General features: G+C 44.6%; 1 protein-coding gene across 4 annotated transcripts; it reads right to left on the reverse strand.

The window, feature by feature from the left end:
* Positions 1–1,140: 1,140 nt before the first annotated feature.
* Positions 1,141–16,632, reverse strand: DHX40 (DEAH-box helicase 40). Of its 4 annotated transcripts, none has more exons than XM_054209134.1 (17): positions 16,161–16,632; positions 15,929–16,074; positions 15,429–15,548; positions 14,042–14,272; positions 13,771–13,837; positions 13,043–13,174; positions 11,507–11,606; positions 10,978–11,064; positions 10,293–10,475; positions 9,629–9,709; positions 8,781–8,938; positions 6,519–6,633; positions 6,121–6,229; positions 5,707–5,801; positions 5,120–5,189; positions 4,508–4,736; positions 1,141–2,657 (listed from the first exon to the last, which is right to left on the reverse strand). In XM_054209134.1, the coding sequence occupies exons 1-17, from the start codon at positions 16,468–16,470 to the stop codon at positions 2,521–2,523; spliced, it is 2,370 nt and encodes a 789-aa protein (XP_054065109.1). In that variant the 5' UTR covers positions 16,471–16,632; the 3' UTR covers positions 1,141–2,520. The 4 variants fall into 4 exon arrangements, with proteins under 4 accessions (XP_054065109.1, XP_054065108.1, XP_054065110.1 ...); XM_054209133.1 differs by having other exon boundaries at positions 1,141–2,660; positions 16,161–16,630; XM_054209135.1 differs by having other exon boundaries at positions 1,141–2,660; positions 16,332–16,628.
* Between the last annotated feature and the right edge of the window lie 9,139 nt (positions 16,633–25,771).

Raw genomic sequence — 25,771 nt, forward strand, 5'->3', positions numbered from 1 at the left:
TGCTCTGCGCTAACAAACCCTAATTAAAACAAGAAGACAAAGCAGGGAAGGGCCTTAAGCTGGTACCGACCTTCTTCCTTCCCCAAAATCACGGGACGTCAGCGAACATCGCGTCCCTGAGACTCCAGGGACAGTCCAAAGGACTCTTCCCACCTAACACTGTTAATAAGTACAGTAACATAATGAAACTTCAAATTTCCTTCTATGTTTATTAACTTACACTGTAACCCCAGCCCACAGCAGCAGGTAAAACTTCGCTCTCTTCGCTTGAGGACTGCAGCATGCCAAGTGCTTTACCAAAGGGCTGCGGGTGGTGTAAGGCACGGGCACCCTGGCAGACCCAACCACCACTTTTCTTACAGCTTTCCTCATTTTGCAATCTCACGGCTATTTCCTCATCGCATTTTTGCTTTGTATTAAATTCACAATTTCAAAACCTCGGAGTAGCCCTGGAGCGCAGTGGGGGGAAAAACCTCCTTTCTTGCTACTGAGCAAAAAGAAGTGATGAATAAAATAATAAAGCATTAGGATGTGCCAGCAGATACATAGCCCCAAGCAAGAGTGGGTGTTCTAGCTACTGATCGCAGACCTAATGTGTAGCGCAGATGGCATTTGACATGCAAGTGGCTATATGACATTGCAAATATAAATCAAGTTAAACACCAATAATTTGTGGGCTTTTGCAAAATTCAGACTATAGGTTTAGTCAAGAAGTGCTGGCTTCTCAAAAGTAGAGCCTGAGCAACAGCATGAAAGAACAAAGCCCTTTTGCCTCTGAACCCAGGATAAAGGGCCCAATGAAAGAGGAATCGTAAACATGCGACTTCCTACAAAGATTGATCACAACCAGCAATTGTTTCATTCACACATTCCCTTAGGAACTAAAAAGGCGTTAGTCTCGCTGTCATTTCTGTGCTCTGTACGCGCAGAAAAGGGGCAGGTGGCAGCAATTCTCCTGCAGTCGGGAACTCTGAGACCGAGCATCGCTACTACTATTGCCATTGACAAACACAGTGTTGCTCGAGTTAAGCCTCTTGCAGCCCAGCGAGGTGGCACTCGGCCCTGCAGGGCAGCCACTCCCCCTCCCAGAGACAGGAATCACACCTTCTTCCCCAGGTTTGGCAAGAACGCCGACCAGACTCAGCTTTTTCATTTTAATTGGTACAATCACAGAAAGAGGGACAATGATCAGATCTACTACCTTCTTCATGAAGAGTAATATTATCATATTCCCCGTAAGAGAATCCCAAGGCTTTTGAAAACTTAGGGTCAAGCAAGAGCCTGTGCAGTTCAGAGGTGGAATGCTTAACGTTTCACGCCAAGTGCTAAGGCTTACTTACAACTTGACTTCAACGGAGTTAACTAGTTACCTGAAAAGCAACAGAAGGTGACACACAGCTGCACAAAACGGGGGCACGAAAGATGACAGGAGGTTCTTCCAGTTCTTTGGAAATTGTCTGATACAAAATGTTACTTACTGAAAGTGAAAAAAACAGCAAAGAAGACAAGCTCCCCACTGGAGCACTAGGACATTTTAGGATTATTAAGGTGAGATAAGGGGATTATCTCTTTATTGAGAAGGAAAAAAATTTATGATGACAAAGCATCACAGCTCTTTGCTTTTTCTATACTTGAGGAAAAAAGCTAGTATTTCCATCTGTAGTCTTTCTGCATATTTGAAACAGTCATTCTTCAGACCAAAATCCATACATTTTAAAAATAACAGCCACCAAACTCAGAAAAACAGCCCCCTAGGCAGCAGGCCTGCTGACGGACTGCAGGATGTAACCTCACTGAGCACTGGATTGACTGCTGGGTTGGTTTGGTTTTTTTTTTTGCCAAATGGAAAACTCACAGTGCTAAGTCATCCCTGACAAAAATTATGCATTGTTAGCAAGAATGCGAAAACATTTACAAAATACTTTGCATACAAAGACATCTTCACACTGAACCGTCACTGTACATGGTACAGCACAATACACAGTAGGAACAACACTGTCTGCAACACAGAATGCAGGTGGCAAACGTCCTTTTGAATTTAGATCCTGATGGTTCCATCAGTAAAAGAGCACTTCCTACGCAATTTCCTGAGTAGCGTATGAGCATGAAGATTGTATAACCACAATCGTACAGAGTAAAATGGATAAAAAGTGATAGCTCCACTCCTTTAAAAAACCCCCAACCTTTAAGAAAGCTTTATTAATAATGGTTAACGAGACCACTGAGATCTTCCTAAGTTGACTAAATGCCACAGAATTGGCATCACAGTAAGTGTCATGTCTTCACATTTGAGGCCACTAAATTGTTGCCAGTGACATGTAGTAGCAACATTTGGCTCGGTGGATTTTCCTTGCTGGATGCAGCAAAGGCAGATTGCATTTGTATGCCTCGACTCTCAGACTTACCACAAAGCAGAAGTTTTCCTTCGTTCCAGTTAGTCATTTTGCGTTATGCAAACACACCCAGAACAACTGCACCAAACTGCCTTCCCTCATAGCGGGAGTAGAGCAGACACAAGTATTACCCCATTTCTTTCAATGCTCCACTTAAACCCTGTGCTCTTTGCTGCTTTCTCTCAAGATAGCGAGCTCGGGCATCCAGTATTGATTTATCATCATTCCTTTTCTCCATCTTCTTTGCAGAGTTGTCTGCGACTCCTTCTGGGGGGAGAGAAGAGAGAGAAATATACTCTTCTGTGTAAAAAAACCCAAAACAACCCAACACAGTGTTATAATTCCTCCTATTTGTAAAAATACCCCAAAAGCCTCAACAGAATCTCAAAGTCCCAGTCAGTCATTTGAATGACTTCCAGAGAGGACAGACTGTACCATAGCAGGGAGAGAAAAAAAAAATTAAAAAAAAAAAATAATGTCTTAATTCTCATGTTAATATTTGCAGCTGGGCTCATCTCGTCCCCAAATATGTATTTTGCTTTTTATTGTAACAGAAACTGTGCGTCTTGTAATCTATGCAACCATTTCTTCTCTAAGTTACACTTCTCAAACTCGGGCTGGAGAGGGACAGCACTGGGAGCAGGAAAAACAAAAAGTTTAGAATAAACAATCTTTATAAATTTACACAGGTAGGAGGAAGGAGGAGGATAACATACAGATAAAAGGAGTGGGAAAAGTCAGATACCATTAGAAATGCACATTTTCCCACTGAGCTGAGACCTTGGGAGTGTTTCTCCCAGAAGGAGAGACAAGCAGGAGTATTTTCAGTTTAAAATAAAATGTAAAATAATAATAATTAAAAAAAATAATTCAAGGACTCTGAGAGCCTAAGTATTGTGTGAATAAAGCAGCTACTGCAGCCTGTTCCTAGGGCTCTGGGGCTGGGCACCAGATTCTTTGATATGAGGAAGGAGCTTTAATCAGCATTCACTCTTGGAATATTTGTAATTAATCTGTCTAGGAGTCAAATAGAAATTCAGCTCATGCTGCAGTCTTTCCTTCCATCAGGCACTACTTAAGCCTTTGTCAGCTATTCAGCCACCTATTTTTATGAAGCTCTCAGAAATACAGTATCTGTAAGGTCAGTATTAATCTCAAATTAATTTACAATTGCCTAGTGAAGTCAAAAACCTAAGGGGGACAAAGAGAATAAGCCTCAGCTCCTTGGACTTCAGCCAAATAAATGAGGCTCCTCTGCATTATCCAATAACGCAAATATCCTCTCCAGCAAATTTATAACCAAATCCAATTTGCTTTTATCATTTGAAATGGTTGTTTTATACAATGATGCAGGACAGAAAGAGATGCTGGTCTGAGCACAAGAGTCTACATTTTTTCGATTGTTAAGAAAACTGAAGAGAATCTATATTGCCACTGCCTGTACTGTATATTAAATTAATGTTCTGGAAGGGTCAGCTCAGGAGTAAAGGGGCCCTTTGAATCCTTGGCTGCTTTATGAAACCTGCTGACAGAAGAATTCAAAGAATGTCAAGCAGCCAGATCAGTCAGCAGGCACCAGTTTTAATTAAAACTGACAATTTATTTAAATACATGGCATTGAATTCATTGTCAGAATGAGACATTCACCAAAATGTGATACTTTTTCCTCTGTGATTTTTTGTTTGGTTTTAGTTTTTTTTTTTTTTTTCTTTTTCTTATAGCCCTTAGGACTTCTCTCTTTCAGGACAGTATTATTTTGGGTATCTATGGCTAGATACCCTTTGCAAACTTAAATAACGATCAGACTCAAAACACTTTTATTCAACCCTGTGTTAAAGTTCTGCTCCTGACAGCTATAGTGAACCTAAAGAAGAGGAGAGTGTTGCAAGAACCAGTAGACAAACAGCAGCACGCGCACTGCTGAGGCAGGAAAGTGAGGATTGCAGAGCTGTAGTAAGACAAGAAAACAACTACAGCTACACATCAAATACGTTAAGCACACCCAGATTCACACCTACTAGTCCAGAACGCATTCAGTGACATAATATACACACACATCCACAACAACCAAGAAAAATACATGTGCCATAGACATGGACTAGTGATGTGCTTACCATACTGCCTTTTAAGCTCCTCCTTATGTTTCCATCTGGTTATTTCCTCTTCAGTTACTTCTTCCCGTGCCACACTGCTCAGCTCGTAGGCATCAATTTGATGCAATCTGGGCAGCAAGTCTTTGACCCATTCATAGCGAACAGGACACACTGTCCGGACATAGATTTTGGATGTCACTGTAACATCATGGAATATGATCCACTCGAGGCGAGTCTCCTGGTTATACAGCTGAAAAATTAAAATATTATTTCAAAACTCTTATAAAAAAAAAACTATTTCTAGAGCACCCTCCACTGGTGGATGCAAGAATGAGATCAAGCTGACATTACCCTAAATTTGAATGAGGCATAATGACTTGCTTAGAGCTGCCCAGGAAATCCAAAGAGCCAGAGAGAAAGCTCAGTCTACATCACGCTCGTTTCATACGCCAAACATTTACCAAATTTGAAGAAGTGAGGCTCTTCCCCACTCTCAAAATGAACACTGTAACAGTGCTTCTCCTGGCCGTAAGTTAGCACAAATCAAACAGAAGAGGAAGAGTTTACAGGGATCTGCCTTTTATTCCTTTTATAGATCCTTTGCTACTTTACTAAGAGAATTTAGTAACTTACTGTAGATGAAGGATGGATATAGACTATGCTGCCGTGTCCGTCCATTGTGCAGAACGTCCTGGCTGCAGATCTGAAAGGTTTGTGAAAAATATGTATAATGAAACATACTTTGCTGTGATTAGACAGCAACACTAAGCAGAACAGCAGCAGCATAGAAGAAAATACTCAAATATATAAGCAGGGGAAGATCCTTCCAGAATTAAACTGTAATAAAAATACATCTGCCTAATTTACCACAGTAACACTGCAGATATAACAGCGCAATAATAAACTGTGTTTGCGATTGGACATTTCCAAGCCCTTTAGTTTAATATCTGGAACTACTCACCAGCTTGCGGCTCATTACACAGATAGAAAAACTACTATTCCAAGGACGTAAGGAACTTCCCCAGGAAAGTAATAAGAGTCAAAAGTAGAGAACCCACCAGGCGTCCAGCCCTGTGCAGAAACACCACCTTCAGCTGCAATCGCTACTTTGCTACTTTTAACACTATGCAGCCTTACTATTCTGCTCCAATATGCACCTACACCTTTAAAGAATATGCATAATATTTTTTCCATTCAATTCTCCAAACTTTATTACTTACCTCCTGGCTACGTTGATAAAGTATCCTGCACATAGACATCTTCTCAGTATTTCAGTTCTGGAGCCTTCAAAGGTCTCTTTAGGGAAGTCCGACAGCTACACAAAGAAAAAACAATATAAATCAGGATCTTTCCTAAAGAAAAAGTAGCTCTACCCCCTCCATCCCATGGACTTTAAACTCTGGGTTTCTCACTGTACAGAAACTATGAGGAAAGAAGAAAAACCCTCCCCTTCTTGCTTGTGACCACCATCACATCTGTTGGTTAACACAAGCTACAGCAAGGATGCCTTATAAACATGTAAGTGGATTAGTTTGTACTGGAGAAAGGCAGCAGCCATACTGGCTCCGCAGTCCAGTACACGTCTTAAATACAAACTTACATAACTCGATCATATATAAAAATTATATTTTTACCTGTTTCAGTTTAGTGATTATTTCCCGAAGCTGTTTTTCCACACTAAAAGCAGATTTTAAAGCTCTCCAATGGATCCAGTACTTCTGGCACCAAGCTGAAGGAGACTTGCTGAGAACAGAAATACTTGTATTATAAAGAAGCCCTTTGTAAGCTGGAGGCAGAAAGTCGCCTCTACTTTTTGTTATAGTGTACAAAGAAGGCAACCTACACAGCCAGATACTTTGTTAGTTTAAATAATAGGTGTCTTGATAGAAATGTCAGATCATAATAATAAGGAATAAATCTGCAATTAGGTATGAGTACATACATGTGCACACACACAATATATTTAAAAAATGTCAGCAGCTGGGAGTTGTGAGCAATGCAAAACCACTTACTGTAGGGAATCATTTTATACCTTGCTTTGCACTGTTCAAAAATATTTAAGAGGGTTGCAAAGTCATTGCATCCTCCCACTTGCGAGGAAAGTTCCTGGTGTTGAAGTTCTGCCTCCTTTTGCTTCTGAGGATCACCTGAGGAAGTAAGTTATAACTCACTTCAACAAAGTCATTTTTATTTATCACTCCTACTTAATTTTCTATTAGTATCTCTCTAAACTGTGTTTGACAGTCTCGGCTCTTTATTCATATTATTTTTAGATTTGTCTCTCCTCCACAGCTGCACTTACAGTTCTTCCCCCTTTCACTACTGCTGAATGAGAACACGTAGATGCTATTAAATCTGTGATTAATCTCATCAGTCAGCACTAGAGATGAGGCTTCTAGTCTCTTAGAAAGAACGGTTCTATGTAGTGCGCTCTCACAATCAACTCAGATGTCAACGTGGGAAGATAAAGGAACAGCGACCTTAAACAAACAGCTCACAGGGATCAAGTGAAAGTTTTGCTCTGGGGAAAAAACCAAGACTGTTGAAACCACCCCACCATAGCACCATCAAATCTATTTAACTCAGCTTTTGTCCTAGTACTCAAGTGCCATAGTAATGGAGGTCTTAAAAAAATAAGGGTCTAGAAAAAAATGTGATCTGTGAGTTTAGTGGGAATTTGCCTTCACTAAATGCTAGGAATGTACTAGGCAAAAGCAACATTTCCCCAGTGTTATTTCAAGTTTTAAATACCCAAATAATTTCTTCCCCAGCACAACCTATTGCCCTTCGTAGGGAGCGATACGGTTGCAAAGGCCAATGCATTGCATTGCTGCTGTGCTGCAAACGATGCCAGCAGTTTGTGGGCATTACAAGTAACACCGACGAAGTCAGGAGGCCTCTTCGTACACATATTGCCCATGAGCAAGTGCCTTCACAACGGGAGTCTCTGTGTTTGTGTCCTAATGTACGGGGTTGCTGGAGAGTAACAAACATGTGTGCATTAGCTAGTGGAACAGATAACACAGGCACGTTGCCAGATGGAAGACGGGAAAGCAAAAGCACAGTTGTGGGAATGGGATAGACCAGAGCAGAATCCAGGCTATCAGTACTGTCGGCCATGTCTTTAGCTGTTGAACTAACGGGCACGGTTAATAGACTACAGAGATAACTGGACAGGAGCCAAGGAGTGACTAGGAAGGACAAAGGTCTCCCACAAAGACCTACACATAAAGACTGTACATCGAGCAGCTGGGGGGATGGGTCAGGGGCAGACTCGGGCGGGGAAAGGACGTAGGAAGGAGGACATGGGAAACTGAGTTTAGCACTAGCAAGCGGTGCTTGGAACCACAGCAAAATTACACCTTCCATTTACAAAAACACTGGAAATGGAGGCAGTGATAAATTGAGCTTCTCACAGTAACTTAAAAGGTCTATTTTGTTAAACAGAGTTATTGAATAGAAAAGCCAATCCAGGGGTGACTCCGTTCCTTAAAAACAAATTAATCAGTCCTTGTTGTCTGTACTTCGAACAACAGCAAAACATCTGTTGTGGTGCGTTTTGGTTTTCTGGTGGTTTGGTTTTGTGTGGGGTCTTTTGTTGTTTTGGGTTTGGTTTTTTTTTTTTTTTCTTTTCCCTCCTGTAACAGTTTTCTCTCTAATGACTTCTCAGCAGTCCATTCGCTTACCCATATGTTGCTTTACAGCTCACAGCCTTGGGACAAACGCAAGCCAATTCCATGCTATTTTGAAGTCTTTGAAATAGCTGTTTTCCAATTCCTAGCATGCGATGCGCCCTGACTCCGAGACCTCAGAAAGCTGTAAAAGCATATGGGCAAAGTGCCATTGTATGTTTGGCCTAATCCTAACATTCCTCCCTACCAATCTCCTACAGTGTACTCTGGGAGACAAGGCATTGCACTTGAGGAATCTTCCTCACACTGCAACATAAGGGTTATTGAAAGCTTTAGTTTAAGGTAAACACTTGTCTCCCACCAGTGTTGGGCCCAACTAAGGAGACCAGCTTCCTCCCCAGCGGGGCAAGTAATGGCTTGTGCTACCATTATTCAAAATACAGAATCACTTCTCACTTCATAACCTTGAGATACAACTGTGAGATACTGCGGCCTCACAAATTATCAGTGTAGAAAATTACTGAGACCAAAAACTACAGGGAAGCTGTAGAGAAGGTCTCTGGGTGAAGCAGAGTGTGCTGCCTAAGCATTGCCTGAGATGTCCCTGTCCAAGCAGAATTCCCCACCCACCCAAGGCTGCTTTGGGATAAGAGGCTTCCTACCTGGACGAATGAAGACATTTTCCACAGACAACATGGCTGCTATGGGAAGCAGCAGATCTTCACAGTCAAGAGATGCAGCTTTTATGACAGCACAGGACAGGTTGGGAGGGAGGGGAAATTGCACCAGGAATTCACCCAGTCTTGTCACGTGGCCTCTCCTTATCCCAAGAAAAAGATCCAAAGACCAGATTCAACAAAACTATGCTTAAATGTAAATTGAAACACACACACACAATGTCGACGACCATACACTGACAAAGAGCATGAAAGAAGCATTTCCCTCTGGACTGTTGTAACACTGCAGTCTCCGTGTGCCCAGACAGGTGCTGGAGACATGCAGCAAGCGTCACTAGCAGAAGAACATTTCACCTTTCTCCAGTTTGCTTATGCCTGCTTTATGGCAGGCAAAGCCAGCTTTTTAAGTGTATCAGATGCTTAAGATATTTTTTTTTTTTGTAAGAAGAATTCCTGGAAGTTTAGGATAAGATCTGACTTCCTGTCTTGAGTTCTTGGATGGGCCTCACAGCTGGTGCCCAAGCACCTTCGTCACAACAGTCTGGGATCTGCTATCTGGAACTACAGCAGAGAGTTGGGGTAATTTGTCTGAGGTCACTCAGGAACTCCAGAACAATGTGGAGAATTAATCTGTATGTCTCAAGTCCTAAGCCATGCTCTGACCCTAATTTTAGAGGGAGTATATTAAAACCCAGCAGATAACTTCCTGGTCTAATGAGGAAACATATTCTACTGCTGGGGGAAGTCCTTCAGTCCACACAAACAACTCACTAACACCAGTTAAACCATTAGATTTTAAATTCTTGTAGTGACTACACCCCTTTATTTTTTACCTGTCGATAGCATCGCACTGGTACAGTTCCTTGAGAGCTTCTAAAATATGCCTTTCTTCAGGGCGGTCCAAATAGGGAAATCTATAGTAAAAAATGAAGTAAAAAATTCTCACTGTTCAGGCTCAGTATAACTTCGTTAGTCTTCATATTTACTAAAATACTTTTGTAACCTTCCAAATACAGGTTTCTGACCAGAGTGCACATAAGCATCTTCAGTGTAAGGGTGTGTTACTACATATACAGCCTCATGCTGAAGAATTACCATGACAGATCCCGGTGTGCCACATGCAAAGACAAACTGTGTTTTCTGCACATGTACGATCTGAAAACTGAGACGACTCCACAGAGGTATAACCCCTTTTGGGATATAAACATCAGTATTTTAAAGTATTTAAAGTATTAAAAAATATCGCTATTAACTATTTAATTTGGAGATAAGGAGTTAGTTTTGGCAGAACCTCAAACTGAACTTGAGCTCAAGATCCAATCTGGCATTAGAGACTGAGGAGAACAGCAGAAAAGCTGACAAGCTGATTGTATCGGAGTGCCACAATTGGCCAGGGACCTAAATCCTGCCTCCTGCCACCAGGCTGCTGGTGCCTGTGCTGCATCGCTGCTGAGACTGAGGAAGAAAATGATAATCCCCCTTCTCCATGGAGGTTACCTTATGACATCGTGCACGGAAAGGCACTTCAAGGTCAGGATCACAGATGTCAGACTGGTTCTCTTGATCTCCGGGACTGTGTGATCGGGCATGCATTGCTCCCAGAATTCTTTGCTGTATAGCCGATAGCTTTTTCCGGACGATGTCCTGCCAGCTCGGCCAGCTCGCTGCCTCGCTTCACTCCTGCCAAAACAGAAAGGCAGGGAAAAAAAGATAATCCAAACTCTCAAGCCCTTCTGTTATTATCCAAAGAAGCACACTGTAATTATGACAAATAACAGCAATTTCTATGCTTGTAGATGGAAGAGATATTATACTGTGCAGCAACTGAGAAATCCAGCCATACAAGAACAGAATGAAGAAGCGTTTCTGTGCAAGGGAAGACTTTTTTTTAAACTTCTCTGAATCAGGCTGTTGTATTCAGCAAACACAAGATGACATGTGAGCCACTGTTCAGACTACAGACAATGCATTGTCAATTCCTTCTTAATGCCTGTATAGGAAATTATATGTCCTGAACCACTTTCTATTTAGCAGCAAACAAAATGGCTTTAAAGTAGGGAGCCTCAAAGCTTCCCAACCCCACCCTTTTTTTTTTTTTTTTTTTTAATAAAGATCAACCAATATACTGTATTGTCAGAGCAACTCCCAGAAACACCAAACAAATGACCTTTTTAAAACTTACTTCGAAATGGGAACCACCTCCAGTATGTCCAAGCCAACTCGGGGGTTATGATTCAACTGCTTCACAAATCCACTATCTACTACGTACCTGAAAAAGATTCATACTCTGTCAGAGAAGAAAACAGCAGAGGTCTCAGTAGACAGACAGGTAGCTGCCACACACATATGATCAGAGCAAGAACACATTTACCCTACAATTGCTGCGAACAGGTACTTGCGCTTTGCTGGTCACCCGCAGCCCCTGGTTCAGTCTACGGGATGTTACTAGTAACATCTCTCAGCACCCAAGGAGATTATGTTGATTTAATGGAGCTGAGATTTGATTACAAATTAGGGCCCAGCAATATTAGTCATCTGTAAAACTATATAATGGTATCAAAGGGGTTTTTATTCACTACCAAAAAAAGGCAACTGGTAATTACTGGGCAGGTATAGCAGTAGAAGGAAGCTGGATGTGTTTTTCCAAATCTAGAAGAACTTTCTAAATTATTCCCTCTGTTACAGTTTTTATGAAAGATAGGAAACGATACCTGACTCCTTCAATCGTCAGAGACGTTGCAGCAATGTTTGTGGATACCACACATTTTCTGATGCCCCTGGGAGCTGGCAAGAATATGCTTTTCTGTTGATCTAAAATGACAGGTAGTCAGACAAACAATCTGTTACATTACAATGCTCTGATCTCAAACCGCGTCTCTAGCACTGTGCAAACTTACTGACGCGCTTAGTGAAAGTAATTTGAATGACATTAGAAAGTGAATCACATAGCAGTCTAAAATACAGATTCGGTACTATTTTAACATATGACAGAAATCAGAGAATATCTTCTTTATCGCTTGCATATTCAAGAAGATTTTGAGATCAAGAAAGGTCAACTCTGCTGGATGTTTCCTAACCCAGAGCTAGGAAAAAAAAACCCAAGATGTCTGGTCTTAATAGAATCTTCATGAAGGATTTGAAGGGTTTTAACAATCAGAGCAAGTGAAGGCAACTATGAAAAGATTCAGTTAAACCCCCCATGCTTCCAGCAAATCTTCTTTTAACATGTAACAAAGCAGCACACGCAGTTTCCATTCATTCGCTTGGCTTTCCAAGGAACAAAAAAAGGGACATGGAAATTCAACTCTTCCCAGAAATTTTCCCTTTTAAGTTATTATACTTGAAAAATATCAAGATCTCTTCAAGGAAAATTCTCTCTGGTGTATTTAAAAATATTCAAATACAATGGTCTCCAAGAAACTGCCACAAAAGAAAAAAAAAAAAAACAAAAAACATCCCTCTCACTCAGGAATCTAACACCTATCACAGAGCAAGGAAGAAGCTACACCTTTCTTTTCATTTTGCTCTTTCAAGACGGTAAAAATTTTGCCCCCTCTCTGCAGATCATTACCAGATTTTCCCTCTCAGCAGCGCTTCCAGATGGAAATTGCTGTTTGTCCTGCTCTTCTGAACACTTACTCAGCCTCTTGGCGTTGTACATACCACACCCACACATTTAAACATCACACTTGAGTTCATCTGAAAATACAGTGTCTGTGTTCAGTAAAGGTCAAAGGGCCTTTGTTTTTCACTCTTTGAAACTAGCTGCAGTATTGCTGCCAAATGAAACAGACTGACTCATTCTGATAACCTGTACTTTTCTATATTGTGTAACACTGAACTACTTCTATCTACCCTTACAGGTCTACTCTTATCACCAAAAACCTACTGGCAATATCTTTTCCATATGAAATAAAACGTGAGGGCCTAAAGAAGACATCTCAGCTTTCAGTTAGACAATATTCCCTTCCTAAGCTGGAGACCTGGATGCCATGTGAAGCCACTTCCAGTGGATATGAATTTTAACAGGAGCTTTCTGTGCACATACAGAAAAGGCTGAAGTTTGATTAGTTTATGAACACCACAAAAAACCCAACAGAATAGTGCTATGGTATTGTAACAAATGGGTTAATGAATGCCATTTTTTCCAATCACAATAGAAATATTTAATTAGGACACCGTTTATAACAACTCTTGCAGTTAACATTTATGTGAATTAAGTTTGATATAACATTATATGCTCTTACCTGTTGACATTGACCCATACAATGGTAAGATAAGCAGGCCTTCAACAGACCGATCATGTACTTCATACCGGTAATCAATAGATTCTGCTTTCTTGAAAAGTAAGTCACAAGCTCTTTCTATCTCGATTTGACCTAAAAAACATAAAAGTGCATTTAAGCAACCTATGTAGCTACAACTCTGCCTTCCTAGTTTGTAACATTTTTAAACAAGATTGTTTTGCCAATATTACAGTGTCACCAACACCTTTACAAGAAGGAAGTAATATTTGTGAGAATTAGTTTAGAAGGTGACATCCCGTCTTTCCACTGTGCCTCTCACCAAGGCTTTTCCTTAAAAGATAACTGCACAGAAGTGTGGTATGTTACTTTGAGCGCCTGGCCCATACATTGATGTAGATTTTTGCAGTTCAAGAAATTTTCCCTTCCTGAATTAACAACAAAATAAAACAGACAGACAATACAAACAAGAGTAAATTGGGCACAAGAAGAAAAGAGCACATAAAAAATTTTAAGTTAATATTTTTCTTATCTGATCTCATAAAAGGGATATACCTAAACATGCTCTGAAAACTACCACTTCACAGGACTGCGTGTGTCAACCTGAAACTTTCCCTTCTCTACTTACTGCTCTGGGACAAACTGGACAGTCATCGGACGGACATACTGTTTTGCTGGCAATGCCATGCTTCACCTGGAATACCATTAGTTGTTGAAACAAAAATTCTCACCTGTCAGGAAAACCAAGATGTCGCCTTCTGGTTCATTTAAGTGGATATCCAACGTCACTTTTACAGCCTGAAACAAACAACAAACAAGCCAATAACAGCTGGAATCCCATTTCCTCTTTCTAAACTCATGGTACAAACTAATTCTTCCCTATATCCTGCAGAGATGCTGAAACCACAGCAATACAGCAACTAATTCTTGTGGTCTTTCACAGATGATAATCACACCAAGAACAGAGAACGCAATGCAGGAACAGAACAAAACAGGTCAGACCTCTGTAACATACGCAGAGCTGCCTACATCCCTCGGGCTGAGCAGGTTGCAGAATATCTCCTTGACAGGATAACTTCTTCCTGGAATATGCAGCACTGAACAGTGTCCAAAGAACTCCGAGAGCTTGTCTACCTCCAGGGTGGCTGACATCACCACCACTTTCATGGCTGTCTTCCTGTCCGGTGGTTTCTTCTGTAGAAATAGCTTCTTCAGCAAACCAAATAAAATATCCTAACAAACAGAAGCAACTTATATTAGTACTCCAGTTTTCTTAGAAGTGCCTGACGAACTTGGAAGGGACTGATTTTATCCCATGAATTTAGTGAAGACCGAAAATCACACCTTCAGGGCCTAAGCACTCAGAAGAATACATACACTTACCCTCGTCATCTTGTAAGCACACCAATTGGTTTCTAGAATTTAATTAAATTTTTATTAACTCTTCTCACAGCTTGTAAACTGAATCAGTGTAACTTAAAATCCTTTGGTTTTAGTTTTTATACTCTCATGGTCAAGTCATTTGCAAGCAGTTACCTCAGACCCATTTTAAAAAGTCATCACCTTTGTCCAGTGTAGGTTACCTGACTCAGTGCGCACCCTCCTTTCTTGTACCACTTATTGTTATGACTTCAGCAAGTTTCATGTACTCTGCATTGCTCTGGATTAAAAATTTGCTCCTTTTAGTTAGACACAGGTGACAGAGCAGTAGCTTCTTACTTCCTAGCTCAATTACTTGCAATACGCCGAGATGCTTGAGGGCAGACTGGGATTCAGAAAGCATGTTCCCTTTTCCCCAGCTGGACTGGTAGGTTGTTTGACACACAACACAATCTCTTGAGGACTGAGTGACTTCAGTCTCACTTTGTTTGACACAGAGGGTCAGAGTGACATTTGATAGCTTTTGGTACTTAGGTCAGTTTAGAGACTTCCATGATCCCAAAAGCTGTAATCTCAGCACAGTCACGTCCACACCCTAAGAAACATTGGGCCTTAGAGTGAGAAAGATGTTTCACGGTTTTGCTAGTTTGTGTGTGTTCTTTTTTAAATTAGGATTCTAGAAAGTTTGTGTTCACTGTGCCAGCTTCAAACCCCCAGAAATTTTGTGAAAGTATTCAACAGCCAGACAAGTTTTAACTGCTTTCAAACACAACAACAGCTACAACAATTCCAACAGGATTACAGGCTGCGTTTTATTTTCAGATTACGCAGCACGTAATAAACGAAGCAGCAATTCTATGGTCTTAGGACAGCAAAAGGATAAAGTGCATCATCCATGGAGAGTCAGACAAAATTCTCACGGATTGTGCAGAAGTGAAAGAAATGTATAAGCAGACCTCAATAAAGGAGAAATAGCGATCCAAAAGGATAGATATAAGGCAACACTCACAGTGCTAAGGCTCCGCTCGTGGGCTTCATCCAAAATGATGATACTGTACTTGCTGAGAAGGGGGTCTACCAATATTTGCCTCAATAAGCAGCCATCGGTCATATACTTGATGACAGTATCCTGAAAGGTTTAATTAGACATTCGTCTGTTAGGCTGGATTTTTACTTCAAAGTAAACACTTCTACATAGATCACGTATTTGTCCAGAACCCACACTGAGATTGCATCACAGGTGCTGATGTACCGCATCAGAAGTGCTTGGCTATGTTCTGCTTGTAAGGTGATAAAAAAATTGATCAAATGAGTTACATGATACACAGAACTGCAGCTTCACCACTGCTGGGACAGATGGGATCTCCAGGCTCTGAGACTTTCTGCAGGCAAAGCCCCAGGGCTGCACCACTCCATGGAGAGGCCCACAGCCAAAATGCCGAGCCACAGCCCACTGACACCACCACACTCCGCCATGACAGCACCTGCGGGGACAGCCCTGAGCCCTACCTCGCTGGTGCAGTCATCGAAGCGGACCTGGTACCCGACGAGGCTCCCCAGGGAACAGCCCATCTCCTCGGCCACTCGCTGGGCCACCGAGATGGTGGCAACGCGCCGGGGCTGGGTGACACCGATGGCCCCCTGCTTGGCGAGGCCTACGGGAGAGACGGGGAGAAGGGGGACACCGAGTTGTGCTGCTCAGTCAGTGTGTACACACTTAGTACCTTCATAATACACGTACCGTCATAGCTTGTTAGGTTAAAAGATTTAATCGGGCCACCTCCGCCCACCTCAGGCCCAGTGCAGCCCGCAGCCGTGGGGACCGGAGGATTATCCACATTTAGCTGTGCTGTTTCCCACATGCCGGGGCCGCGGGCGGCTCTGAGGGATCTCCCCGCTCCCCGGCCGTTACCTGCCTCGAAGAGGTACTTGGGCAGCTGCGTGCTCTTGCCGCTGCCCGTCTCGCCGGTGACGATGAGGAAGGGCCGCTCGCTCACGGCCTCCACCAGGGCGCGGCGGTGCCGGCGGATGGGCAGGGCGGCGCCCGCCATGGCAGCGGCGGCGGGCCGGGCGACGGCCTGTCAGCGACACGCGCCCCGCTCGCGTGACCCCGCGCGGAAGCGGCGCGATGGTGACGTCCGCTGTTTACGCACGCGAACGGCAGGCGCGAGCCACTACGCACCGCCTCCTCCTCAAGCCACGCCTCCTCATTAGCATACACATAGTCCTTAAGCCACGCCTCTTAACACACGTGTCTTAAGCCATGGCTCCTCCTTAGGTCACGCCTCCTAATAAACACACATGTTCTTAAGCCACGCCTCCTAATTAACACATACCGCCCTTAAGCCACGCCTCCTCCTTACGTCACGCCTCTTAATTAACACACATCTTTCTTAAGCCACGGCTCCTCCCGAAACCACGTCTCTTAATTAAGACACATCGGCCTTAAGCCACGCCTCATCATAAAGCCACGCCTCCTCATTAAAACACGTCCTTAAGCCACGCCTCATCCTTAAACTACGCCTCCTAATTAGCACACACCGTCCTTAAGCCACGCCTCCTAATTAGCACACCCCGCTCTTAAGTGACGTCCCAAACCACGCCTCCTCATTTAGCCACGCCCTCCCCGCCCGGCGTTGTCCTTAAGCCACGCCCCTATGGCCCCGCCCCTCCCATAGCCCCGCCCCCCTCCTCAGCTTCCGCCCCTCAGCACACTCCCCCCCCCGGTTGCCCAAACCCGTTATTTTTTTCCCCAAATCCGCTGCGGTCCTTCACAGCGCCGCTTGCTCCTTCCCGAGGGACGCTGCCAGCACAGGGAAAGCCCGCGGCGCCCCTCCCTGTGCCACCCTCAGGGCTCCCTCCGGCCGGCCCGGCCCCTCAGCGGCCCCGGGCCTGGCCCGGTTAAATCGCGGCCTACGATCCCGCCGCCCGCGGGTGATGGGACAAGCGGTTCTCCCTCAGCACGTAAAGCAGCCCCTCGCCGCCGGAGGGACAGGATGTGGGGAAACAAGCTCCGTAAAACCCGTTGTGATTTACCGGAGGGCGCTGGGAGCTGCCGCCGGGCCTGGCCGAAGGCCGCAGTCCCCTCGGCAGCGGCCGCGAGCTCGGGAGCGACCCGCAGGTGGCGAGCGATGCACGCTCGGCGCGGAGCCCGGCTGCGGGCCCGGCCTGGGCCTCACGCTGCAGCCGCATCCCCTCCTGCTGAAGCAAGGGCTGTGCCGTGCCCGCACGCCGTGGCGTCTGCTCCCCGTGCGTGTTCCTGTTCACAGAATCGCGGGATGGACCTCTGGAGATCACCCGGTCCAGTCCCCTGCCGGAGCAGGGTCACCCAGAGCAGGTGGCACAGGAACGCGACCAGGAGGGTTTGGAATGTGGCCAGAGACGGAGACTCCACCACCTCTCTGGGCAGCCTGTGCCAGGGCTCTGCCACCCTCACAGGAAAGAAGTTCCTCCTTACGTTGAGATGGAACTTCCTGTGTTCAATTTTGTGCGCGTTACCCCTTGTCCTGTCCCCAGGCACCACTGAAAAGAGCCTGGCCCCATCCTCCTGACACCCACCCTTGAAGTATTTATAAGCGTTGATGAGATCCCCCCTCAGTCGTCTTTTTTCCAGACTAAAAAGACCCAAATCCCTCAGCCTTTCTTCCTAAGAGAGGTGTTCCAGTCCCCTCAGCATCTGGCTAGCCCTTTGCTCTACCCTCTCCAGCAGTTCCCTGTCCTTCTTGAACTGGGGAGCCCAGAACTGGACACAGTACTCCAGGTGTGGCCCCACCAGGGCAGAGTAGAGGGGGAGGATGACCTCCCTCCACCTGTTTGTTTCACTCTCCATCAGTGACAAGAACGGCCTGGTAAATTTGCTGTCACCCCAGGGCCGAATTGAGGCCAGCTGCGGACTCCCATTACCACCGATTGCCTCGACTTCTGCCTCTGACACAACATGGGGAATATTCACCCACCGGCTCGGGCGCTGTGGCGAGGGCTGATCCGTGAGCGCCTGCACTGCAGTCTGGAGCCTGGAAAATGTCACATCAGTCCCCAACGTTGCAAACTTCAGCTATGACTAACCTCTAAATATTTGTTTAGTCTGTCTACAAACTGGCACTGTAAAATCATGGCAGATAAGCTGCTTTTCTGTCCTTCCTTACGAATGCAGCCAGAGAGAAGACAACATTGCAGTAACTGTTTCACTACAGTACCACAACTATGAGAGGTGGGTTTAATGTGGAGAGATTTTTGCAGCAATCTGATAAAAAAAAAAAAAGAAAAAAAGAAAGACAAATCCCTCCTCCAAAGATACACAAACTCTCCATCAACTACTGACAAATCTTTTGCATGTTGGTCTTTTCCACAACATGCAGATTCCTACTTTGAATAACACTAAGGTGTATAAATCTTCCATTTCTGAGGCTCTCTGGCAGTAATTGCCTAAAATAATTTAAATGCCCCTCTACAAGCATGAAAAGCGTGTCAGTCTAGCAGTAAGATTGCTATAACCAATCTGTAGCTCTGTTCACTTGGGCACGTAATGGAACCTGCCAATACGCTGTATGTTGTTACATCCCTTTATGAATGTGTGTCATATTTATTGCCTCACGGTGTCCTAACGCCGTGTTGCCCCTAGTAACTCACCCAGTTAATGCTGATCATATACGCTGCTTTGTTATTTCTTAGTGGAAACTTCAAACACATCCTCGTTACACTTTTTGGTATACGTTTGCTAATAATTATTTAGTGGTCTTTGTAGATACAAATGTATGCATGAATGCATGCACGCTTGCACATTCTGCTTGATTTTATTTAAATCGCATACTGCTTTTGGCAGACATAGGAGTAGGTAAGGGTTTTCAATTTTCTTTTTTTGTCCTCCTAGCCTGGGAATAGCAGATTTGGTTTTAATCAACCTCTTTGCAGTCTTGAACTTTGTCCTCCTGGAATACAGTGCCATTCATTTAAGGATTTCCCTCTGTCTAATAAACATTAATGAATCACACTACAGTTCCCTTGTGATCTTATCTCAGTTTCACAGATGGGGAAAACAGAGACAAATTAAGGGGTCTGCACACACCACAAATCAAAGGCAGAGCTGGGGGAAGGACCCAGTAATCCTGCCACAATTCCCTGCTCCAATAACTCTGTAAAAAGGCGTTTCTACCCGTGCAGCTGCTCTGTCGGTAACGATGTTGCACAGGGCAGGGTGGTTACTTCCAGGAAGACTGAAATTGCTCCTTTCCTAAGGTTTAGCTTTACACGTAAATGCAAATTCTGCGAGGTGATAGAGGGCTGTAGCTCTGCCAGCTTCCCGTACTGAATTATTCCTGAGGGTGTCTTTTTTTCCTTTCTGAGCAGAGGATATATTTTCTCTTCCAATGAGCAGAGAGACAGTGGGATATGGGGAATATTCCAGTCCCTACCTGTACACCACGGGTTTATCCGTCTTCCCAGAGGAGAGGCCTGACTTCCCGAGGGATTTTCTTGTCCTTGCTCTGGACAAAGTGGCCCATTCCATGACAGACACGGCATCCCTTGGTAAGTGTGAAGAAAACCACATTTATTAATTACATTGAGCAAGTGAAGACAGATAATTGCCTTGTGCCTGGAATCTCTAAGTAGGGCCACTTTCTAGAAGGAAGATCCGTGAGCTGTAATTTCACTACAGACAAACAGAATAAACCAATGTTCCCTGCGAGCTGTGCTCCTGTCAGACAACCAGCAGTTTTTCTGACAGCCAGGGTTTTTGTGGCACTGGCTGTGAGTCATTATTGAAAAGGCGTTATTCTTAAAACAGAGGATGAGCGCTGTAGAAAGAAGGTGTTAGACACAGCGAAAGAACCAAAACCCCTTTTACCCCTCCATCTGCTATCTTGCAGTGCCTTGCTACAAAACATTTACAAATTGACAAGTTTTATTTCAAATTTTGCTCCGCTTGTTAAGAATTGCTTCTTTTTGAAGGCAGAATCAGATGCCTTAGCCTTTCTCCTGCATAATGAATAGATTTTCCTTGTGTTTAGCTCCATGGAAAACAACAGTTTCTCCAGTGCAGCCTTCTGCCAGGATAAGCCAGGTCACTCATAGCTGCGTTCACAGGTTTCTGCTAAAAAAGGCTGCAGGAAACACAGCGCTGGCGGCAATCTGCGCTTCAGCAGGTGGCAAGGGACAGCGTATGGCCGGATCCAGGCTAGGAATTGCTCTGCCAGAATAAAACACAGGTATTTCTGCACTGAGAAAGGATTTGCAGTGTCAATCTACCCTGAGAGCACATCTCAGCTGTAACCATCTGCACCATCCAGCCCCCGGAGAAGCTCCTCAGCCAGACCTCGCTGAGCCGATGCTGCCGTGGAAGTTGAGATAACAGCTACAGCAATTCCTCGCCTGCTTGCTGTCGGACGGACAACCCCGCACAGCTTGCCCTGGAGCCTGTGCCCTCCCCTCTTCCCATGCCAGCTGGTCCGAGAGCGCTGTAGTTCTGTCTGCACGTGGCCACGGCCACAGGTCTGACCCGCGGTGAGTCACAGAGACAGACCCGGCGCTCTGTGCCCCAGTTCTGCCAACCTTTCTGCACAAACCTTATTGTATTCAGCAGAGCAGACCTGACTTACTCACTGCAAGCCTGAGCTCTTAAAAGTCTATTTTCTTTTGTCTTTAAAGTCGGTCTATGACGGGCCAGCAATTGATTTTGTTAATTTACCACCCTCGCACATCCGCCTGCCTCACCCTTTTTAAATATAACTACAGTGTCAGATCTGCAGCTGTTTCCGAGGCCACATACACGAATGATTGCTGCTCCTGCCAGGTGCAAGTATGAATAAAAAGGTCACGGGCTGGGGGGAGGTTTGGGCTTTGGCTCAGCTGTTCACATTCTCACGCAGAGCACGGTCCGTCGTCCGTCCGCCCGCACACACACACACACAACCCAACCAGACAGGTGAGGAGCTGAATATGGGAAACAATTCAGTGACGCTCGTACAAAGCCACTACCAAAGATGTGCGCTCTCTGTGGTTTAAAAAAAGCTTTTACAGCAATCCTCCGAGCAGCCCTTGCATCTGTGATTATCCGTACAGAAATATAAATGCTGAATGGCATGGGAACAGTCTCCCCGGAGACTGGGGTAGGCTAGATAGGAGAATACCTAGATCTTTAAATGTTGCCTGAGATTTTCATGTTAAATTGGAACGTTTTCTTCCCACGCTCACCTAAGAAGACGAAGGGAGGCAGTTACTTATGGGCAGTGAGCACATACGCTGCTGAGAGCAATGGGGCCAAAAACTCCACCAGGCACGGACCAGGCCCATCTCCCTGGGTCTCCACCTGAAGTATTTCACTAATTCAAGGCTTTTTATACCTGCAGTAATGAAAGCCGATGGCTATTTTAAGGCCTTCTCACGCTTGCACTTCTGTGACAACCCATGGGAGGCTTCTAATCTATTTCTGTACATCAGACATCATTTCTGACTTCCTTCTCAAATGTGCAAAATAATCAATAATTCACTTAGGCTCTACATTCCCATTAGAGCGCACCATGGCTATGATTTAAACATATTCCTATGACTGTAAAATAAGCAGATAACCTAAAATGCCCTGGAATTGTCCTCTTGTATGTGACAGCACCTCCTACCACCCAAAGTAGTTTTATTTCCCCAACTGTTAAATCTCGGACGAAATACTACTCTTTTGTTCTATATTAAGACCATCGAATAAAAGCAGCTGATTGCTTTCCCAGCCTCTGTCCTCACGGAGGGGAATGTGGGGTGAAGAATTAACCCCTGGCATGAGCTTTTCTCAGGATAAGTCAGGAAAAGCCAGATCTCCTCGCTGCTCTCCCAGAGTTAGATGGTGGTGAACTGGAGACACCTGTCACCTTCCTCCCCTCCCCGTAGCCCTCCCCCGGCACTGCAGTTAAAGGCTCGCCTGTGAGTACAGGGTGGTTTCCTTCCATGGCCTTGTTTTGAAGGACTTGAGATTCACGTAGCTTAACTAAGAAGAAAAAAAGCAGGTATGAATCATAGAATCATAGAATGGTTCTGGTTAGAAAGGACCTTGAAGGTAGAATCATAGAATGGTTCAGGTTGGAAGGGACCTTAAAGATCATCTCATTCCAACCCCCTGCCCTGGGCAGGGACACCTCCCACCAGACCAGCCTGGCCTTGAACACCTCCAGGGATGGGGCAGCCACGGCTTCTCTGGGCAACCTGGGCCAGGGGCTCACCACCCTCACAGCAAAGAATTTCTTCCTGATATCCAATCTAAATCTCCCCTCTTTCAGTTTGAAACTGTTACCCACCTTTTACACTCCCTGATTCAGAGTCCCTCCCCATCCTTCCTGTAGGCCCCCTTCAGGCACTGGAAGGGGCTCTAAGGTCTCCCCGGAGCCTTCTCCTCTCCAGGCTGAACCCCCCCAGCTCTCTCAGCCTGTCCTCACAGCAGAGGGGCTCCAGCCCTTGGATCATCTTTGTGGCCCTCTGCTGGACCTGTTCTAACAGGTCCATGTCCTTCTTGTGCTGAGGACTCCTCCCATTCCTTACCACTGATGCTCTCACACCTTCCAGGTGGGTCATAACCTCGTCTCTCACTCCCCTCTGGGCTCAGCTCTTTGTGTAGGGCTGAGCTGGGCTCCAGGTGGTTAAGTGACTTGGCCAAGGTTACACGTTTGAAGCGAGAGACACCCAAGTGCCACATCCCCAAGTTAAGAGGTCTGGCTAGACCCAACCAGCGCTGAAGCTCCTTACCGGAGGCTCAGCCTTGAGTTCCAGGGACAAGGAGACGGGCCACCAAAAAAACCTTATGTACTTTATCCGTGAATCTACAGACCAAAAGCTGCATTTTCCACTTTCCTCTTGTCTCTGTGTTTAACCCTTCAGTGTCATCAGCCGTGGGTCTCCGCAGCATCCAGTGACAAGGGCAGAGCACGCGGCAGCCATGCATGTCCTGGTAATAACTACATTTCTTCCACCAGCTCTGGAAAAACAAAAAACAAACCCAAATCCCCGGTCCTGCATAATTGTGGCCCTGTTATTCATGGATCTTAAATTGTACTCCTTCATGAATTTTAATGTGCAGTCCATTTTCTTTCCACTAATCCTACATTAGGCTGGAAGCCTTTATAGACCGAACGCTTGCCCTCCTTAGCTCTTTATTCCCTGCAGCATCGTGGCTGCTGCGTCCCCAGGCGTTGCCCTTGTCTCAGCCGGTCTGACAGCTCGGCTCAACCAACATCAAAGTGCTTTTTTATTAGGTACTCCAGTTTTGTGCACCCGTGACAAAAGCAGCAGGCCTGCCGAACAGACACCCTGCAAACAGCAGCTTATTTATTTTGCCCGTGATTTGGCCACCTATTGGCAGGGATATTCATTGCGCAGCATCTGAGACAACACCTGTCTGTGAATGCTTAACCCCACGCTTCTGCAAATCTCTTTTTCCAGCTAAAACCACCTCCACAAGTCATCGGGAACAAGTGAAAGCCCTCCAGGAAATTCTCCTTTCCAAGGAATTGCAGAATTTCTGTGTTGTTGCTGCCGAGCGACACGCAAGGGCAAAACACAGACAGTTGTACACCACTGTAGACCATAAGATGCTCAACGGCCTTATTTTAAATGGCATTTAGCTCTGAAAGCCAGGCAGGACTGTCAGATACTCTAATCTGACCTTCTGCAAAATTCAATTTGAGCCTGTTATTTCATGACTAAATTTAGTCATTTGTTCAGCTGCAGTGATGCTTCCAAACAGAAGACACGTGGACTCGAACTGAAAAGCTGGCGAAGGCATGGCTTCCTGCGGCAAGTGGTCTCGGTAAAATCGCTCTGCCAGGTCTGCCCCGAGGAGCCCAGACCACAATAAATCCAGACAAGGTGCTCTTCGTTTGTAAATTGGTAAGAATATATCAAGCCCTGCCCTTCCCTGTGTCTCACAGAACCCTTATTAGATGAAAAAGAAATATTGTACAGTTCTCATCCATAAAGTTCTAAAAATATGGGACCTTTGATGTACAAATGTGTGTTACGGACCTCTCTGGCCCTGACTACAAACGTTCCCAGTTGCCACTAATTTCACATCGCATGCAGAACCAGCGGTAATATTTCTTTTCCGAGATATACAGAATCCACTTAGTGTTTTAAGGATTCCAGCCCTGGAGATAGTTTGTGTTGGCCATTAGTGCAACGGGCAGGCCGGCACACGCACAAATGAACCTGACTTAAAATCTGATTTGACTTAAACAACACTGACCTTATGAGAAGCGTGGAGTCCGAACCAGGCCTGCAAATCCCATCTGTTTCTTATTTCTATAACGGGCAAGCTAAAACCCTAAATCCAAACAGCTCTGAGCTTTGAATCCAAATTTTGCAGCTTGAGTCCATTACTAGCAAGGACGACGGCTTGGCCCAGCACGGACTCGCTTCTTAAATGGAATGCCGGGATTTATAGCACAACGTTAAATGAAGGAGACGTATCGCTGGTGGACTAACAGCTAATCTGGGAAGGTACTTGGAGACAGAGATTCATGGGCCGGCGACTAAGTTGACCCACCTCTTTTCTCCCCATAAAATTGTTATCGCAACACTTGTGGACTTTAGTGGTGTTTGGAGGGTTAATGGGTTTTTTGAGAGACGCTCGAATGCTCCTCCGCTGTTAGGAGCTAATAAAAACCCGCACTAACTCTCTGTGTTAGGTATTATATTAAGCTACAGTTTTTTTTCTATTTTTTTTCTGCAACTTGATGTAAAAAAAAAAATAATATATTAATCTGTAAAGGAAGCAGCTTTTTAGGCTTTTATGAAAAATAAAAGTGAGCATATTCAGAAAAAGTCTTGTCTCTGTCCTTTAATTCAAAAGAACAAAGCTGGTGAAGGCTGGTCTCTGAGCGTGATTGGAATTTGGCAATACCATTCCCATTAGCACAGAATAAACCTGTTAAATATCTAGTGGCTCGAGCACAATGTGGATGAGAAAAAAAAGTGTGGAACCGTAAGGGTCCTAATTATTTTCCATCCATCTACCTTTACATTAAAAACCAAGTTTTGATGCTTCCCCAGATGCTGGGTAAATTATTGAGTTTTTTAAAGTGATGCTCTGTTTATAGAATTGCAATTACTCAGTATTGGCCTTTGTTTGGAGAAGAATCCCCGTCCATCCTCACTAATGGCTTCTTCTGATCTCATCCGACGTGGAGGATTTCCTGAGCATATTAAAAACATTATTCACTCTGCCTTTTTAGCTTAGCCAAAGATTTAATGACTTCAGCGTCAGAACTGTATGTTTTGCTGTATTTGAACTAGATTTACTCCCTGACGGCTGATGCTGGGTGCTCTGTTTCCTGCACACGTATAGGCGCGAGGGGAGTTCTTGAACTGCTTAGATTA

Source organism: Rissa tridactyla, chromosome 7 (genome assembly GCF_028500815.1).
Source record: "Rissa tridactyla isolate bRisTri1 chromosome 7, bRisTri1.patW.cur.20221130, whole genome shotgun sequence".
NCBI classification, from domain to species: domain Eukaryota; kingdom Metazoa; phylum Chordata; class Aves; order Charadriiformes; family Laridae; genus Rissa; species Rissa tridactyla.